A 19,584-nucleotide genomic window follows, 5' to 3' on the forward strand; every position below is an offset into this window, starting at 1 on the left:
CATTTTATAACATATGGTATTAGTCTGTTACATGAACAGAAAGTGTAATGAATCTTTAGTGTAATTATAAACCATATCCTTAACCCCCCACACCCCTCCATTCACCCACACACACTTAAAGAAAGATTTAACAATGCCTCACTTAAAAATTTTCTTCCTACTTAACTGTACAGCTAAACAAATTCCCTCATATTTAAGAACTAAACAGAACTGAACTTGGACAAACTGTTAAGGAATGCAGTCTGTCACAGGGACCCTGAAAACACTCAGTTTTACCAGATTCATCTCAGTGTCAAGGAAAGCCTGTCAGTGTACATTTCCTTATTTTTCAGACAAAGCTGGTAATTCTTTTTCCTGCTTAGTGGAAAGTGGTAGAGGCTGAACACTAGATCTGTATTTGGTAGTAATTTTAGACCCCTGATTTTAGTTCTATATCTAATTAGTGAGTCTTCTTCTAAGTGCTGTGACTGAGAGTTACTAAAGCAATGAATAGAGATTGCCACATACCTAATCTACTTACATTACTTCTTCCAATTGCATGTTTTCAAATTTCCTTACTGACGCTATAACATCTTTAAGACTACTGTACCAGCAATTTTGTTTTGCTCTTGGAAAACAAAATGATACAGTTTCCCCTCATCCTTGTGCAGCAGTTATACTCATTTATAAACTAAAATTGCTGTGTTCTACGTAAGGTGCTTAAAAGCCATCATTCTATATTGCCCATATAAAAGTAATGGATCTTTGCATTAAAGCAATACAAATTCCACTCTAGGGCATCAATAAACATGTCATTACTGTAGCTGAAATGTCATTTTATATTCAAGCTGTCTCAAAATTATACATATTTAACTATAATGCAAGTTATGTAAATCTATTTATAGACCTAATTTTATTTTCAAAATGAAATTAGGGATATATCTGTCCACACAGAAAAGAAACAACTATTGGGCATCAATGTCTGGTCAAGTATTCCTCTGACAGTGGGTAAGAAAAAAACAGGTCAATCCTGTGTTCAAAACAGCAGCATTGCACAATGCATTCCAGAAGTTAAAGGTACAGCTAATGTAACAAATGGCATGCAATGGCCTCTCAAAAACATCCATTCCAAAAGGGAACCGTAGCCCTACCAACCATCTTCTTCAGGAAAAAAAAAAAAAATCTAGAAGGAACGAGAATACCACCCACAAATACACTGTGCCCAGGACTTGGCAAGCAAGTAGGAGGCATTTAAGTCAGTAGGGCTCTCACAGTGCCTTATGTATTCAAGTACAGCGTAGCCACCAAGCACATCAGAAAATGCAGACCTCTGAACAGAGGCAGCGATTATTGCATTACTTATAATTTCTGAATCCCCTGTAGTATTAGCCTGGTTTTTACCCCACAAGTCACACTTATCATCAACTATCCACCAAAGACTTGGGAGGTAACCTCTGGTGGGATAATGCAAACCATGAGCACTCCCAGCTACAGTTAATACTGTTCAGTGTAAAAAATACCTTGAACTGGCGTTTATCATACAGTACCAGCATTTGTTTCTCCTGGAAAGCATGCACATGAAAGATGCTCTCTTCTGCCAAGAGTATTGGAAGGACTGAGATGGCCAGCATAACTGGAGATCTTAACTTCATAAACCTGCTGCATCAAGCTTCCTTCACCACAACCCCACAAACCATCCCAATCCACTTATCCAGGCTGCGCAAACATTTCTCTAAGGCCCCTTCTTCAGCTCCCCCAATGCCACATCCTGCTGCCTCTATCACAATGTTCCTCAGCACTTCCCACCCTCCCACCCCCCCCAAGCTTTTATCTACATGCACTGTCTCAACTTTCAAGTTACATCCAAGTAGCATGGCACCATCCACCAAATAGCCCTCGGGAAGTTTCAGTCCTGTTACTACCACTCTTTCAAGTAATATAAATGAATGTTTCCTTTTATGTCAGAGACGCCTAGACATGTAACATCCTGAGCAAACCCATGTAGGGCACATCAAACCGAAGGTTGACACAGAGTAGTAGCAGGGTCTTCAGGAAAATTATAGAATCATTTAGGTTGGAAAAGACCTTCAAGATCATCAAGTCCAACCATTAACCCAGGACTGCTAAGTCTACCACTAAACCATGTCTCATAAGCACCACATCTATGCGTTCTTTAAATGCTTCCAGGGATGGCGATTCCACCACCTCCCTGGGCAGCCTGTTCCAATGCTTTGCCACCCTTTCAGTGAATAAGTTTTTCCTAATACCCATTTTTTAAAAAACATTTGCATACTGTTCAATTTAGGTAGCAATAACAGGCATATCGAATGAAGAGACAGAATAAAATTGATCAAAGCACAGGAAGTGCAAGTTTTTGGATAAAAGAAGGCATTTTTAGTCATGCCTAAAAATAGTCATTCTTTTCCTATTAACAGTAGCATAGTTAGGCAGGAGATCAGATAATCCACCATCCCCAATAAATCCTAACCGCTACGATCACCTGCAATACTGAAGCAAGAAAACACAAATACAATACAATGACAGTTGAAATGATGGTAAACCAAAATCCAAACACCACATTGCAGAGCTGGGTTAAAAATTCTGATTGAAATTTAACATTCATCTCAAGCATGTTCCTTAATCTTAATTTTAAATTTTCAGATAAGAAGCTGTGCTATATGGCCTCACTCAGAAACATCTCTCTGGCAACAGTTACGTGTTTTCTGTATTTAGGAAGCTGAGAAAGAAGCTGGCAGGAAAGCTAGCCATGCTTAGAATGGAAAACCACTCCTTGCACAGGGCACTGTCTGGTCAAGGTTAATGAAGTGAGGCTGAGGGCAGGACAGAACTGATTGACTCAATTTACACCATCAGTTATGACTGGTGTTTAAAAAGGGCATGATACTCAAGCCAAATGCAGAGCGCTCACAACACCTTCAATAATCACCATCAAGATAGGCTGAACTCTCAAAACTGCAGCTCCATCAGCCACAGACACACACTCGGCAGCAGTTACTGGCAGTAACTGTACTGACAGTTGACTGTGTCTCCTCCAAGCTTCCTCTACGCACAGGTTATTTCCTCTGAAAACCAAGAGACAGTTCTATGGTTGCAAGATATTAACAAGGTATAGTTACCATACTCTTGGGGCTGAAACTGCTCAGTGTAGTGACAAGCTGAACACTGTTTTGAGTCCAAAGAGAAACCTTCATCTCAAAGCTTATTTTTTATAGTTAAAGCTTGTACTACCTATTTTACACATAATTTTCCATCACAAAGTGAACATCTTCCTTTCTACAAGAGATGCTCAAGAACTGAAAAATATGTTTCAAAAACGTACCCATTCTTTTTCATCAACACACCAGGATCTTAAGCTCAGTTGCCTTCAAGATTACCAGTAAATGTCATGCAAGAAATAACATGTTAGAGGTGATAGTTCTACTTAGCACTTGTACACAGTGTGTTCCATGTGCAGAGACCTGAGCAAATATTAACAGGACAACAACTTTGTTCCTTTATCTTTGGCATGCAGCCTACGGGAGATGATTTAAGTGACCCTGCATTGTTGCAAACCTACTGGAGACTGAGTTATGTTATCACCACTGAAATCAGAACTGCAGGGAAGCTGAGTAACAAATTGAAATTCCTGATAATTTCAAACTCAGCAACTCACTGTCTGAAAAGGAAAGGAATACTTAAAGACTGGCGTCACGAACAATCACATGGCAAAGACACTGAACATCACAAGGTCATCCACAAAAGTCCACATGTGCTGGACTTCCCAAGAGCGTCTTAAAAAGTAGAACAATCCTATTGTAGGGAGAGCATTCACTAGACAAAACATCCCGCAAAGTTAAAACAACAAAACAACAGACAATGGCTTTTCTCAAAAGAATGGCTTATCTTGAAACATTATAACCTAGGAGTCACTGGTATGTGAGTAAGCAGCCTACACCTTTCCCTGCCCTCCACCCCTGATTTAGAGACTGGATTTCCCAGTAGCAAACTTGTGTGGTGGGAATGGAAATCTTCCTTGCAGAGGGGCAGGATGTTGTTGGGTTTATCAGAAACAGTTTACCCTAGTCTGTGGCAGCAGCTCCTAGGACTTCCAGAGCTCAGCAGATGCCAGCAGATGCTGCCTTCCAGGCCCCTTTCAACTGTTGTAGCTCCAGCTCTTTCCTATACTTCTTGAAGTCTGCCTGTAGTGTGTATATAGCACCAGTGGCAATGCAAGCTGACCTCTATGGCACCACACTCCACGGAGGCAGCACCCTTAAGGCCATACCAAAAGATGCTATGTTCATTAACTTTACCACAGAAGTCTTGACCTCTAATTAAGTTGTCAAAAACACAAAGCATGACAATGGGCTTGAAAGTAATTAATAGTGATATTATCTAAATGTCACTAACTGCTGCAACAGAAATAACCTTTTCCAGCTTCACTTGGCCACGCATGTTCCCTATGTTAGGTGACTGGTGGCTAATAATATTAATTATGCTTACATAACAAGACAAAACGTTTGCAGCTCACAGAGCTTACAGATGCATTTCTTTAAAGGTGGAAACAGCAGCAACAATGCAAATAACATTTTACAAACAGAAGTGTTAGCCCATTGCCGCCCTCTTGCTTCTTGAGCTACTGTGCCAGGCTTGGGGTAACTGTCCACACAAAGTGCGTGAGGTCTGTTTGACACTGGAGACTGTATTTGTGTCAGATCATGAATTCCATTTGAACCACAGAAAAAAAAGCACCATGGGGAAGACAGGAAGCAGTTGAAGTGAATGAACAAGGAACGATAACAAAAGACTAATGGTAGATTGTCAGTAAACCTTGATAATTACCCATTCACTGGGTAGCTTCTGTAGATAAAGAAGTGATTATTATCCAAGCAAACCATTTTTTCATGCTGAACCCCAGAATAATGCAACTGAACAGCAAGTCACTCAGCAGGGTGCTTCTATCAGCCAGGGAGGCTGCCCAGAAACTTTCCTAGCAAAAGGGGACTACAAGCTGTGAAATGAAAGAGTCTTTCACCAGCAGAGAAGGGAAAAGATGACCTGACTGAAATGGTCATCTGAGACTCCAAGCTGGGGGTGGTGAGGGTTGTAAAAAATAGTTAGGGTGGTCTTTGCTTAAATAACAACTGGAATTTGCAGCAGGCTGTGAACTGTGCTCCAAGAACAATTAAGAGGGAAAAGGAAATGGAAAGAAACACACTTACGACTTTGCTGTTTTGCAGAGATACTTGTTTCTTGTTTATTTTGGGGGTTTTTTTGGTAGGTTTTTGGGGGAGTTGTTCGGTTTGTTGTTTTGGTTTTTTCTGTGTGGGCTGGGAGGCACAGAGCTCACATGTGCTGCTCATTTTACTTCCTAGTAAAGGCGACAATGTATTTTTCCTACAGATACTACTTTTAAGTCTTTTAACAAGATAAAAGAAATCAATCTTTGCATTTGAGGAATAGCAAGAGTTCCTATTAACATCACATCTAAGTACCTCAGGGCTTCTATTTTCCTATAAGCAACTACTGACGTTTTCACATAACCAATTTCATTCTGGCAGAAACAAAGGAAAAGTGATGAGCAAAAGGTCACAAAATGCAAGTCACTACGACAAAATAAGAAAAACTACATTTAAATCATTAGTAATGTACAGCCAGAACATTGGCAGTAAGTCCAGCTACTGCCCATTGTTTATCACCTCACACATCACCAATACAGCAACTGGAGATTAATCTTTACTTTCAGATAGCAAAGGATGTAGCAGTAACCACACCATATGCAACCAATCATTCTCACTAATACAGAGACACCCCCCCCGAAGAATTAATTTTGTATATTTGTATAAATGAAACAATGTTTGTCTTAACACAAGAACAAAACACAAGAGGGTTTTTAAAGATAAAAAAGATAAATCAATCCTGCTTGAAGTGACCATATCCCATTGGTCTGTCTTTTCTCATAGTTCTAAAGATTTGAGCTACTATGAACTCAGATGACTGTTCCTCTCATCTTGAAATTACTCAGTAAATGTTACTAAAACTAAAACACACCTAATGGACTACTGTTTACTGCTGGACACATGGCAGCTCTTTCCTTCAAAAAAATCCATGAGATATCAAAACACAAACTTAAAATACTCCAACATTTCTCAAATGGTTATCCATGGAACACTAAGGATCCTCAGGTATTCTTTACACTTAAAAATAAAAATATATATAAACAAGATACTGATCACCAGCATATGATACATGGAAAAGGCTACTTTCTAATGACTACTTTCTAGTTTTAAGACTGAAGAACTACTGAATCAACAAATTTTAGCTATCTATCAAGGTCAAATAGCAATGCACGTAAGATTTCCCAAGTTTTCAGGATTTCTGCTGCACATCTGCTTCACGGTCAGTTGGGAACAAGTGAAATCAAAAGAATTAAAATGAAATCGCTGGACAATCTAATCTTTCCTTTTATCTAGTTAGTGTATTTCCATGGTAAGCAGGCTGTAAGAAACAGGGACAATGCCAACTATGCAAGCAAAGTTTGTTTATTCAGCTATTGTGTATGAGTATTTGAGCTGACTACATCTACCCAGATTTTAATTTCTGTTGACTAGTTAGTCTGAGAACACAGGTACTTGATGGATCTTTTTGTTTCCAGATGAGCAAATGGACATCCACCGTGCTGGAACCCACTCAAATACACCAGTACTTCAATCACTAGGACTGGTGCTTTAGACCCATGGCTCCATCTTTGCTCATGTCTACAGCAAAACTTCTCCAAACACTGCTCATCTTGCCACTTCTGCATAGTAAGATGGTTTTCATGAAGTTTAGAGCTGCTGCCCTTTTTTCATCCCCATTATTCTGCAAAAGGGAATAAAAGCTAATTATGAACCCTGCAGACAAACAAAACCCACCTCAGCACCAAGCAGAATTGCACACAGTCCAGAACTGCATTAATTGATCAGAATTACCACTGCTGTGAGATGTATTCATAAGGTAACAAGCCATCATGGCACCTTATTTTTGTGTTACAGATGTTTACATGACATAACAGCTCACAATGAAAGCTGTTTCCTTTTTCTTTTTTCCTCTACTAGCAAGACTAAAGTAGATATCTTGACAAAGCTCCACCATCTTAATATTCTCTATAAGCACCAGGAAACATCTTAGATGCTTGTTTCTAAAATAATTTTTATATATATACACCATTTTATGCCATTGTAGGAAGCAATACAATTTCAAAATTTGTAACAAAATATGTATTAAAATCTCAAAACTACTCAGAGTAGAAAAACAATCTATTTATAGTTGAATTTGTCATTCTTGTAAAAGATATATCCACTGTTACAGGGTTATAGCCTTCTATTCTGAAACCCACAACAAAGCCAAACAAAACAGTGCATACATTGAGACAAAACCCTATTCCAAGAAGTTATTTTGTTTGGAGTCTTTAAGGGCTCAACCCAATCTCCAAAAGTACTTCACAACCACAAAAGAAGGCAAAGAAGATTCACTGTCTGATCTTCACCAGGCCACTGCTAGATGTTTGTGTCACGGGTTGATCTTTAGATCTAATATTTGTCAGTCTCCAAAATCAAATACTAAAGCAGCAATCTAAGCTTATCTGCTTTTACTTCCATGGGTGCAAGAAGGATAATCCAAGAGTCATAGGAAAGTTACACCTAAGAAACACTCCCAGTTAGATTTAAGAGATTGTTGTGCATAAAAGTAAGCAATTGTTGTGCATAAAGATAAAATACACTTCAGCAGCCAGAGAAGAGCACGTGAGATTTCACACCACCATATCTTCCCACATTGTTTATCCTTCACATCACATGCACTGAGAATCAGACAAGTCTTTTATGCGCCAGACTCTCTGTATGCGGAACATTGACTGCCCACACATGGCAGGCCTTAAGTAAAAGGACAGAAAGAGCAAGCAGGCACTCAGCCTGGCTCCTTCCCTTAGGCCTCACCTGCAGAAGGAGCTCTGTTTCTCTACAGGGATGAGTAATAACATGCACAGCCCTTACACAGATTTTCTGTTCAGCAGGCATGGATGGCTTCACCTTTCACCTGCCCATGGCCAAAGCAAGGCATAGCATCCTCCAGGCAGCTGGTTCCACTGCCTCAAGCTGGGGTTTAACTCTTGCCTGTTTAAACAGTGACTGAGCTATCTGCTGCCTGGTGCAACCACCCCAGCTCAGTATTAATGGACTAGTAAATAACCCTCCCATTCTCATCTGACTATTCTTATCCATATGTGATTTACCAGAGTGCTAAGTGCTATCGCTACAGTACTCTTGCTAATCTGGATACCCTGCACCTCACCAAACATGCTAGCATTATGCACACAAGATGACAAGAGTCACAAACAGACACCTTTTTTCTTTTTTAATTAAAGATTTGATTGGCTCCTATTAATTACTCCTAGGCTGGATTATATTTGCATGCCACAGCCATCGAGTTACTCTTCTCTTACCAGAGGTAAGAGCTGCTGATGGTTTGTCTGTTATAGTCTTGATCCCCCTCTGTGAGCAACACTGTTGCTGCCACATCAAGAAACCCTACTTTGAGTTGTCTAGCTTATATTCCAATTTATTCACAAGATCCATACACATTTCTATAATAGGAGAGCTCAGCAGCTAAACAACCTTGAGATTTTCACCTTCCCAGTAAAAAGCCACTGAAAATTAAAAATCAGCAATAAAAAGACGCAGAAAGCATAAAATCCTGAAGGGCAGTACAATGCCCGGAGTCTCTCTGGACACAAAGCACACAATCCCATGTTAAGTAAGTGGGCTTGCTGTGCTACCGGCCCCCTTGCTGTCATCAAAAACATCCCTGTTACAGCCACAGCTTCTTCATCAGGGTCTGTGGAGGGGCCGACATAAGAAATGCCTAGTAATGATAAAAATCTTACAAAACGTTTCCCTAAAGCCACCCTAGCCCTTTGAAATTTAGAAATAGAGTGACGTGACAAATAGTCAGACTCCCCATCACTACCTGACATACGTTTTGAAGATTGAGACTGTACCACAAGGCTATGCTGGATTCTGTGAAGTATATCTAATGAAACAACTATGAACGAATAACTGCTGAATTCAGACTGTTCCCAGGAGCAAATGGCCAGTCAGCAGGGAGGTAAATCTCAACATTTTCAAAACATGCTTTTCAATAATTTATATGAAAGGGTGGAGTGAGAGAGGGAGAACAAGGATTTGTAACAGGTTTCAAGTCTTCAGGGAAGAGATAACACCCAAGAGCTTTGTGAGTCATGAACAAAATGCAAAGAATGTGTGTTTGCTGGGGTTTTCTCATTTCTTTTAGGAATCCACATCACATAACTTTGGGGTTCCCTTCCATCTCATGAGATGGGAAACCCAAAATACCATACAAGCCTCTTTTTTGCATCCTGTAACAGCACCTTTAACAGGTTCAGTTAATAACTAACTGCACAGGATTATATAAATAATAAGCTGAAAATGGGGTAGTTTTCATTGCCAGAGACAGCAGGTTTCCAAATTTTATGGGTTAAAAAAGCCAATAAATTTAACAGTCTTTTGAAGACGTTAGTATAATCCTTCCAAAACTGAAGAGAACAGATGACTCAACCATATGGCCAAGTTCCACTGAAATTCTGTCTTGTAATCACAAAATATGATGTAATGTAGTTTGGTCCCAGGAGAAAGAAAGGCATTAGACATGTGTGACATACACAAGCATTCCCTGGATCCATCTGGCTAGCTATTTTAAAAAGGTATGACTCAAATAAGTAGGGTTTTTATAAGTCCCCAAGATAAATATTCTTATGCTTTCTCTTGGAAAAGAAATGGGTATTGCTCCTAAAATCTACATTAATGCATCAAACATTATTGTTACAAACACTGCTCAGCTAAATAGGTATAATGAACTACTTAATTGTTACACCTTTCTCCAGCAATGCAGCTTTAAAAAAGTCTGTCTTTATAAACTTTGAAATCCATCTGTGGTTATTACTACTTCACAGTTAATTAACATAAAAATGCTAGGAAAAAAAGTTGAAAGGACTGTTTGCAAATCAAAAGAAGCTTCCTTTAAAAAGTATTTAGGGAAGAGAGAAGAGTACACATCAGCTAAGAATATGCATATGGTAAGTGGCAAAGAATGCTATTTTCTACATTATGTAGATGTTGAATGAAAAAAACTGCTGACACGGAAATTGGAGCCATCAGCTGTAACAGGTAAAATACTCTTCAATTCATTAATTACCCAAATATGCACAACAGGAGTAATGAATTCCTCAGTTATTCAAATATTTCACACAATCACTTGGAATTAATGGTAACGGTTCAGTACATTGTTATCATTTTGGTCCTCATTAAGTTCAGGGTGCCATTTAAGAAGGTATGCACAGATACCTTAACTAAACATGTAAGGTCTAACAGTTCTATAAAATACCTCTACTTTTTATTTTAGGTAGTTTAAAGCCACCCACAACTGAAGTCAGGCTACCAGAAAAACAGATTGATTCCAGCAAGAAAAGGAAAAATGACAAGCAGCAAGAGTTTCATTTCTTATAGTGATAAAACTAGCAAGGTAAGATTACTGGGAATGGACTGAGATATAACTGCTCCAAAGCCTTTCTAAAACCACCATGTTACAACTCCCTATGTAATAATACCTCACTCCTCAATAAAGACAGGGCCCCAACAGCCACTAAAAGAGCACACACTGAGTATTCTTTTCCGTAAGAGCAAGCACACTTAACCACATCAATGTAAAAATTTAGAGAAGCAGCAGAAACCAACAAGCCAAGTGACTACATAAGTGAGCTGGGAAAAAGCATCAGTGTTTCCCAACTCCCAGCCCAATCCATATGAAATCAAAGTGTTACCAATCATCAGTTAAAGCATAAAGAAGAAAACAGAATAACTACACACACTATACATTCAAGCTGTTCACCAATGTGCAATATTGGTCTCTTTCTCTAAAATGGCATTAGAGCTGGAAAAGTTTCAGAAGCACAAAGATGATCCAAACCAGCATCCACATGATGAATGAATAGGCTAGGGTGCTTCAGCCTCAAAACAGGAAAGTTAAGAGGGATACAAAACTGACAGAAAACAATAATAATATGGGGCAGATGGACAGTGATGAGCCATTCAGTGCTTTATCCAGCACAGTAAGGGACCATCACATGAAAGCGGAACCAAGTCAAAACCAAACAAAAGGAAGTCAATAATAGACTTGTGGAATTCCTTCAAGAGGATGTTGTGGACACAAGAAGTTTATGTGGGTTCAAGGAAGGACAGATAACATATTAGGTAGAAAGTTTCAATAGAGATTTGGAAGAGAGATTCATTCAAACCACAAGGAATCAATTTCCATGGTCAGGAAACTGCATGAGCTGAAAACAGTCATCAGGTATGAAAAGTATTATGGAGAATTGTCATACACACTTGCCCAGTGGTTGCTCTTCCCTAGATATGCACTGAAAGGCACTACCGGAATCAAAAGACTAGGGACTGTCAATCTGACTGCTCTGTTCTTAACAGAAATTTGTTCAGCCCTGTTGCTTTTTATACCACAGCTCCTATTCCCTCTCCTGCTCTGCAGAACAGAAATCATTGGCATAGTGGTGTACATACAGCCTGACAGGCACCAGGTCACGCTAGAAACGCTGTCTTAGCTGCTAACCACACATGATGACACTGCTATTCTTCAGTAGGAAGATATAAAGTAGAAAGAAAAAAACCAGCATTGCTACCCCACATCTGTGTTTCACCTCACCAACAAGCATATTCCTAAGAAAGGAGTCCTTGTGCTCAAGCAACCTGTATGCTGTAGATCCCTAGTAATCTTTTAGCTCCTTCTCAAGTATCCAAAGGCAATTAAGAAAAGCAAGAGAGTAGTTTTGGACTCAACAGGCCAGCTCTGTATCACCAGCCCAACATTTTTTACATGACTGCTGAACAAAAATGGTTCAAAGCCACCAGATTTGGCTATGCTGCCTTAACCACTCAGGCAGAAAGCTAGAATACTTTTGATTGTACGGTATTCTTGTACCCCAGCCACCACTTCCTATAATCTTCTGGCAAAAGCTTTTAATGATAACTTAAATTAAAGGTTTAAGTCTAAACCAGCAACAGGCTACAGCCACACTAATTGAGGGTTTGAACAAAACCTAAGGACAGACAAAACCGTCGTTCTGACAGAGGCTGAGGACACATCTTTACTGTTGAAGGATACAACTTCAGTGGACTATCATGTCCTACATTAAGTATATTTTATATCATGTATATCCCACTATAGAAATAGTGAACTCTTTGTTGAATCGGCCATTTTGAAAGTTAAATATCTTCTTTATGTGCCTAAGTATGTATTTGAAAAGAAAGCTCTCAAGAACCGGGCTTGCATGCTAGCAAAAAAAAATATATTTTTTTAAAACTGGTGACGTATCAGCTACCACATATTAGTTTTGTTTTATTCTTCAAAAAACTTGCACTGCACTAAAAAAAAATATCAAAAAATCAAGGACTTCTATTTGGAAAACATCACATCGTATTTCACAACAGCCCTGCACTTACTTCTGAGGGATCAAGTTTTAAAGATTTTTGGCCTAGTATGCTGCTTGAATGGGAAGAGACTGACTAAGCTAAGAACAGGAGGTTGATTTCACTTTACTTTTCCAGAAAAGGTTACAGTGAAGATACTGCAATTAGCAAAATATGGGAGTAATATTACTGCAGTGACTACAGAAATTATAGTGAAGCACGAACAGGTAAGTCCTCCACAATCTCACCACAGAACACCACTGTCTGCTTGAGAAAAAAAAAAAAAACACAAAAACCCAAAAAACTCCTCAGCATCTCCAAAGAACTCTACAAGGCTGAATGATTATGCACTAGAAAGTGTTTCCCTAGGAGAGAGGAAAGTTTTGGCACACGCTCTGCGATGTCACTATAAATTAAACCTCTGTGCTGCAGCTGTCCAAGGCTTTGTACCCAGTCCCTGACACAACCATTGCCTCAGGCTTCTTGCTGAATGCCTGCCCAGCCAATGAACTGGTTTCACTGTGCTCCCCTTTATTAAACTGGGCTGTTATGCTCACTACAGGCTCAGCATCTCCAGTGTCACTTTCTTTTAGCACAAATGCCATCGATGGCACAAGACATCAAACACTGAGCCAAGGCTTCACAACTGCAGGAAGGTGACCTGCAGCCTCCATGGTGTGTCAGAGAGTTGGGAGGCTTTTACACACTAGCTTTTTGCACTGGAAATTCAAGCAAAGAACATCAGGTATAAATGTGGGGACAGAGAATTCAGCTATTCCAATTCAGTTTTGTTTTGGGGTTCTGTTTTGGTGTGGGGTTTTTGCATTTGGTTTGTTGTTTTGGTTTTGGGGTGTTGTTTAATGAAAGCAACAAACATTTTGGCAAATGTAAAACACTTTAAGAATATTACACTATTTGAAAATAAATTAGAAGTTTTAGATTAATATTAAGCTTCACGAGGAGCTAGCCACTTCCTTAGTTTTGTTTAACTTCAGAATGCGTCACTTTTATTTCTATGCCTATGCAAGAAGTTTTCCAAACATTTAATGTTAAACAGGAAAACTGAAGTGGAAAGTGGATGACAGCCAGTCTCACTGAGCTTTATCAACACACTCCATACATCCTGACACACTATACGTGCTCCGAGTTACTGCAAACACTATAACCAGTCATGCCACTGCTATTTTAAGAGACATCATATTAGGCAAACCGAAACGATAGAATTTCATTGTAAAGTCCAAAACAACATACTTCAATATTTATGATCCGTATGTTGTTTGCATGAGACTGCAACACAATAAAAAGGCAATTTTAAAAAATCCATGCATTTCAGTAGACCTAGAAAAATAAGGTGTTTTAGTGCAAGATTTTAATTATTTAAAGCCATAAAAAATTATTATGTTTAAGAAGGATTTATTTAGTCTGACCAAAAGAAAAAAAAAGCATGTAAGTCCTTCAAGTTTCATTATATCTTTCACTGTCTGCTTATGCACCTCCCACCAGGGGAAGCCAATACTGGTTTTAAGTTGGCTGAAGGAGAAATCACTAGGGAGACAAGCACAGAAAGATTTACTCTCAACCCCAGAAGCTGGAACATGCTTCATTCAACATGTGGTCTCTTCCACCTCTGGGAGCTTGGGACTGAACTCTGAACCCTTTCAGAGAGGTGACACAGCCTGTCTCACATGAATGATCTCTACATAAAACACTGGTCCATAAGGAGAGCACTAATTACTTGTGTCCAATAAAAAATGATTAGTTTCTAGCTTCTGCACTAAGGCAGCCACAACCAGCACTTATTTTTGACAGAGCTATTGAGTTATGCTGGGAAAAGCCTGGTTACCTTGGAGACCACTCCCAGGCAGCTCTGGCAGAACTCACAAGATGCATTTTACCAAAATGCATCTCTCTGTTGGATACAGTCAGTCAATTTCTATACACTTCAACAAAACATGACACAAAACAAACAACAAAGTAGTTAGTACTTAAACTACACTCCCAGCATAGCTAGAATTTCAACATAAAAGAGAAAATAATTATGTCCAGATCCTAGTATACATGGGTGTTTTAACATCATAGTTCAATAGGATCCTACTACTCACAATGGCGATGTTTTGTTTATTTGCTTTTGTTATGGATTATACAGATAACAAGTACGTATCATACTGAAAATATTCATCTAGAGTAGGTTTTCTCCCCAACCAATGTAGAAAATATACCAGTTATTTCACTGGTTTAATACAATCTCAGGGACGGAGAGAGTTGGCATTTAGGAAAATGCGTGGAACAAATATTCATGTTTATTTTTAAAATAATAGAACAGCAGACTCATCTTGAAATCACTCCCTCTAATCTGAGCCTGAAATCATTTGTAGCTGGGAAATACAGTGGAGCCCCGAAATAAACAGTCACATGAGAACTGGAGAGAGCTATGAAAAAGGAGCTCAGCCCATATACGATGATGCACAGTATTCAAGAATACTTTTGTTCTGTTTCTGAAGACAGCACAAAAGGGCATTTCTTGTACCAACAGCTGAAAAAAAAGGCAAAGAATCCATTCAAAGAGTACAATTTATCTGATTTGCATGGTTAAAGCATTCCAGTTTCCTTAACTGTTTAAGTGGGAGGATGGAGCATGTTATCATGGCAACCTGTTTCACAATCAGCTAGACTTAGCTGTATTATCTGTACCTGTATTCCATACAGCTGGGTCAGCCACAAGTAGTCTTCAAAAATCTAAAAAGATTAATTTTTTTCAAAGCATGCACTCTATAGTCACTCTATGAACACAGATAGGAGAAAGGGAAATTTATAACCACTCAATTAAAAAAAAAAAAAAGGGCACACATTTCCACATGTATATTTTGAAACTGCCACAGGGAGACTGAGCACAAACTTCACGCAGTACTAAGGTACATGCATCCCTGTACATCTCAGGGATGATCAATAAGCCAGAGTAACAAGGTCAACAGAAGCTACAGGCTGGTCAGGACAAGGAAAGCATCATTTGTTCAGAATTCATTGCATCGATTTTACAATTTCCTCCTACTAGCATTTCTGATGAAAGGCACAAACATTGATACAAATTTAAGTTTCTGCCTTTTCTCACTGCATCTGCTCAGCTCACCTACTCACAAATCAAAACATGAGGTACTTGCACTTTTTTTTTTTTTTTTAACAGCAAAGGAATCTTCTGTCAGAAATGAATTCCTGCATAAATCAGACTCTAGGAAAACAGACAGCTCCACAGCCTTGCTTTAATTCTGTACGCAATGTTGTCAAACAGGACTTCTAGATCCTTTCAACAAAGATGCGTTCCCTATTATGTTAGTATACATAACACCCTCCTGTTTCATAAGACTCCCTGAGGATGTATAAGAAGTGACACATGCCAACTCTACTGCTCTAATGACACACAGCATTATTCCAGTAACATGTACATCAAGGTGGATATGCTTTTCCAAAAAATAGATGCTCATCTCTGGGGAAGTCAAGCACAGGTTTCTAACACTCTACAATGATCAAACCATCACCACAATTTAAACTCTTCAGCTACTCACACCTAATTTGCCCCTCAAACTCTCTAACCTGAAGTTTTTTCAGAAGTACACCACAATTTGTACCTCTATTACTACAGCAGCTACCTCTAAGGCTGCTCAATCCCTGAGCTACAGAAAGCTGTGACCAGATCGCACCAGCATGGACTTCATATCCCATTAGGCAAATGGCTCAGCTTCTGCTTGGAATAGAGCCAGAGCGCAGTGAGCAACACATAGAGCAGGAGCTGAAATTAACCAGCTCCACAACATGTACGCAACTTGCAGACAACATGCTTAACAAAGCATGAAGAATGTCAGTATTTCCAATGGAAAACACTGATGGCAGAAGGCTCCCCTTCCTCTAGACCAAAATGCCAAAAGACTAAGCAAGACAGTTATCTTTGCTTATTATACATAATTACAGACCTAATTTTAGCCTCAAAAAAAGGTGTATTTTCCCCCCACTATCTAAATACTGTGAAGTTGTACACAAACCTGAGAAGGTATTTAATTCATGCCTTACATTCCAAAACCTCAAACAGGCATCAAGTTCTTCTCAAGATAAAAATTGTTTTAAAAGTCTTTCTGGTTTTAATTTCTTTTAGTGAGAATGCTCTAAAGGGGGTTGGGAAAGGAGCATATTTCTGTTCATATTTTCTGAGTTAGCCTCCCCCCTCACCCTGAACTTTCACCCCCTTGCAGAAGTTCATGCCTGTTGAAAATTAAATGTCTGCATTGCAGGATGGGCCATTATAACTCAACACATGCTGCTTTGGTGGAGAAAAGCATGTTTTTGGAATAGCTTTGGTACGGGTCAGGAATGTAAAGCAGAGTTCATATTTCAGATGAAAATGGGAACCAGAGTTTTTTCTTGCAAACCCAACTCAGCTTTCCAGTAATGAAAGACAAAGAAGTCTGTGCAGTAAGGTCTTTGTAGTGTCCTGCATCAGGCATTTAAGTATACTAATGAAGAGGTCACCGACTGCTTGTTACAAATGGCAGCATTGCAAAGTCCTGTTTTTACCACTGAAAGCAAGTTTTCAAGATTTGCTTTAGAACATACTTTCCTGCTCCAGCCTTTGCACTGCCATGGATGACTCTATTTGCAATCACAGGGTCTATATCATCCCAGAGAGCATCCCAGGCCTACAGAACAACTGCACTATTGAAACACCACAAGTAGAAACAGCACAGCTCAAATGAGATGGTATCACAGCAATGTATTCTATTGCTCAAAGCTATGCAGATTGTGGTTATGCATTTTGCTACAAGTCCCAACGCATCCCCACAGAAGAGTGTGAAATCTCTTTGCAACTAGTCCCACAACTGTTTTGGTTTGTCTTCTCTAAACAATCCTTTTTGGTGCTTAAGACTCATGTATGTGCTTAAGAGAGAAAGATTATGAAAGTCACTGCATCTGTACAATATCAATGCCAACACCCTGTAGTGGAACATCTTTAACTGCTGATCCTTCAGAAGATGGATGGGAAGCCAAAGGAAGGGAAACAAGACCAGAGTTCATTCTCACAGAAAGAGCATCCCCCAAGCTATTCAAGAGAATTTGTTTTGCAGAATTTGTCCATCCGTCACTCATATTTGTCTAAGATGCAGGAATCAGTCTGAGAGACTTGTTAATAGAGTAGCACAACTTGACTGTTCACTAGATTACTGCATCTTGTTCAGGTAATAAGCTCTTGGGAAAAGCTCCTGAGGAACCCAGCAAGAATGCTACACATCTCCCATATAGAACATGCCGATTTTGCATGTAAGTGGTGTAATCACTGCCTGGTTTTAGGCAATGTCTCCCAAGATAAGGCATCTCAATACGTTTTTCCCCTAAAACTTCTGCTGCTCTGACGGGTTGAAGGAGGCGGCAACCTGGACAGAGTAGACCAGGAAAAGAGCATTCCTGAAAGCTGCCCAATTTGATGCATGTGTGAGACACTTGGATCTTCAGACATGAGTCAATAATCTCCATCTCTGAAAAGTGAAGCAGGAAATTTTACATCATACAACAAAGCACGACTATGATAATGACAGAATACCCTATTTAACTCTTTCATTTCTTGTCTGCATCAACAGTGTAAAAGTAGCAAAATATAGGATGTAAGAGGTGTACCATTTAAGACCTCAAAACAATGATGGTGACAGAATATGTCTGTACGCTTTGGGCAGATGTTACATAACATGCATCAACATAACATGCACAATGTCAGGTAGAAAAAAATAATACTGCAGTGTAGCAAAAGGTTGAGATCTATTTATTTTACAAGAAACCGTGCAGTTATATGCATTTCAGAGTTCAAGTTGTCCTAACATTTCAGGGCCCCAGCAACATTTGAAACTGCCACTGCAAAAAGCTAACTAAAGAAAACAATCTACCCTTGCTTATTCTCAAATTGCAAGTGTAGCCAGATGCAGGCTGAGATGAAGACACTCTCCAGAACAGCCATGCTAAGTAGCTTTATTAAACAAGTTCAATGCAACACTACTTTTAAAGTTCCATCTATTTTACAGAGTGGAATCAGATCTTCTAAGAAGTTTATTTAGCACAGACAGAAACCACATCCCTATTCCTGAATATAAATTGTGAGCTTCAAAAACCAGTCCCAGCTGGTAGCCTTCCTTCTGTTAGCACTACTGGTATTTGTGACCAAGGGTCACAAGAGCCTATAGCCCTTGGTAAGGCTAGTTTTAGCCAACTCAGCAATACAGGTTTGAGGGTTCTGTTCCTTTTCCAGAATTACTTCCTTTGAAATAACATTCAATTTGGTGTCAGTTCCTACCCCTCCTCCCCACCCCACCAAGAGATTTATGCAATCATTCTATACCAGTATACCCACTCCAAGATTACCAAAAGCCAGGAAGCAGTCTCCAAGACAAATAAGCTCAGGCAAGTTTTGTGAAAAACAGTGATTATGTCAACAAGAATAATACAGTGCTTCCACCAAAGGCTGCAGCATGAGCTTAGCTGTTTTGTTTGATGTCAAATGCTGAACAGCTAACTGCACTACCAGCTTTAGCGATTTGGAACTGCCCCAGCAGACATTGCCTGATGCCTGGAAGCCACGCTGAGGGACATGGGAGACAGCTGCCTTTACACATGTGTCAGAGAAAGAGCAGGAAGGGCAGACACTGAAGGTCAGAGTGGAAAAGCCACAGCTACTATGATGAGGTGAAGGAGGAGTACAAAACAAGCATTCAGGGAAGCCAGGCTTTGCTAGTTCTACTGCTCACAAAGGACTTAAGTGAAATTTAAGAGATCTCACACTGACTGCCTAATCTCAAGAAACATTGCAAAATGCTCATATGGTATTTCTTAATAGGGTCACTTTATTTTCTTATAGCTTTTACAGAATATGTTGACGTATTTACAACACAAATCGGGTAGACTTTTTACTAGGAAAGTGGGTTTAGATTTGAGGACAGAGTAGGAAGGTAAGTGAGACCACAAAAGGAATGTGTTTGAGCCCTGAACACCAACCACAGGAACTCCACCCTATCATCTTGCATACAAAAAGAAATCAGTT

The 19,584-nt window shown here is 39.4% G+C and overlaps 1 protein-coding gene across 7 annotated transcripts in view; it reads right to left on the reverse strand.

Moving 5' to 3' along the window:
- Nucleotides 1-19,584, reverse strand: part of RAI14 (retinoic acid induced 14) — an 87,307-nt gene that overhangs the window by 38,532 nt on the left and 29,191 nt on the right. For 4 of the 7 annotated variants that reach the window (XM_040579904.1, XM_040579903.1, XM_040579902.1 and 1 more), the window contains exon 1: nt 1,500-1,625. The exons of 2 other annotated variants lie outside the window; for them this stretch is intronic. In XM_040579904.1, coding sequence (XP_040435838.1) covers nt 1,500-1,610 — 111 coding nt within the window. In that variant the 5' untranslated portion in view covers nt 1,611-1,625. Of the gene's footprint in view, nt 1-1,499; nt 1,626-10,901; nt 10,985-19,584 lie in introns of those variants that run through there. One more of the 7 variants, XM_040579907.1, reaches the window with a different exon arrangement.

Source organism: Falco naumanni, chromosome Z, assembly GCF_017639655.2.
Source record: "Falco naumanni isolate bFalNau1 chromosome Z, bFalNau1.pat, whole genome shotgun sequence".
In the NCBI taxonomy this organism is placed as follows: Eukaryota; Metazoa; Chordata; class Aves; order Falconiformes; family Falconidae; genus Falco; species Falco naumanni.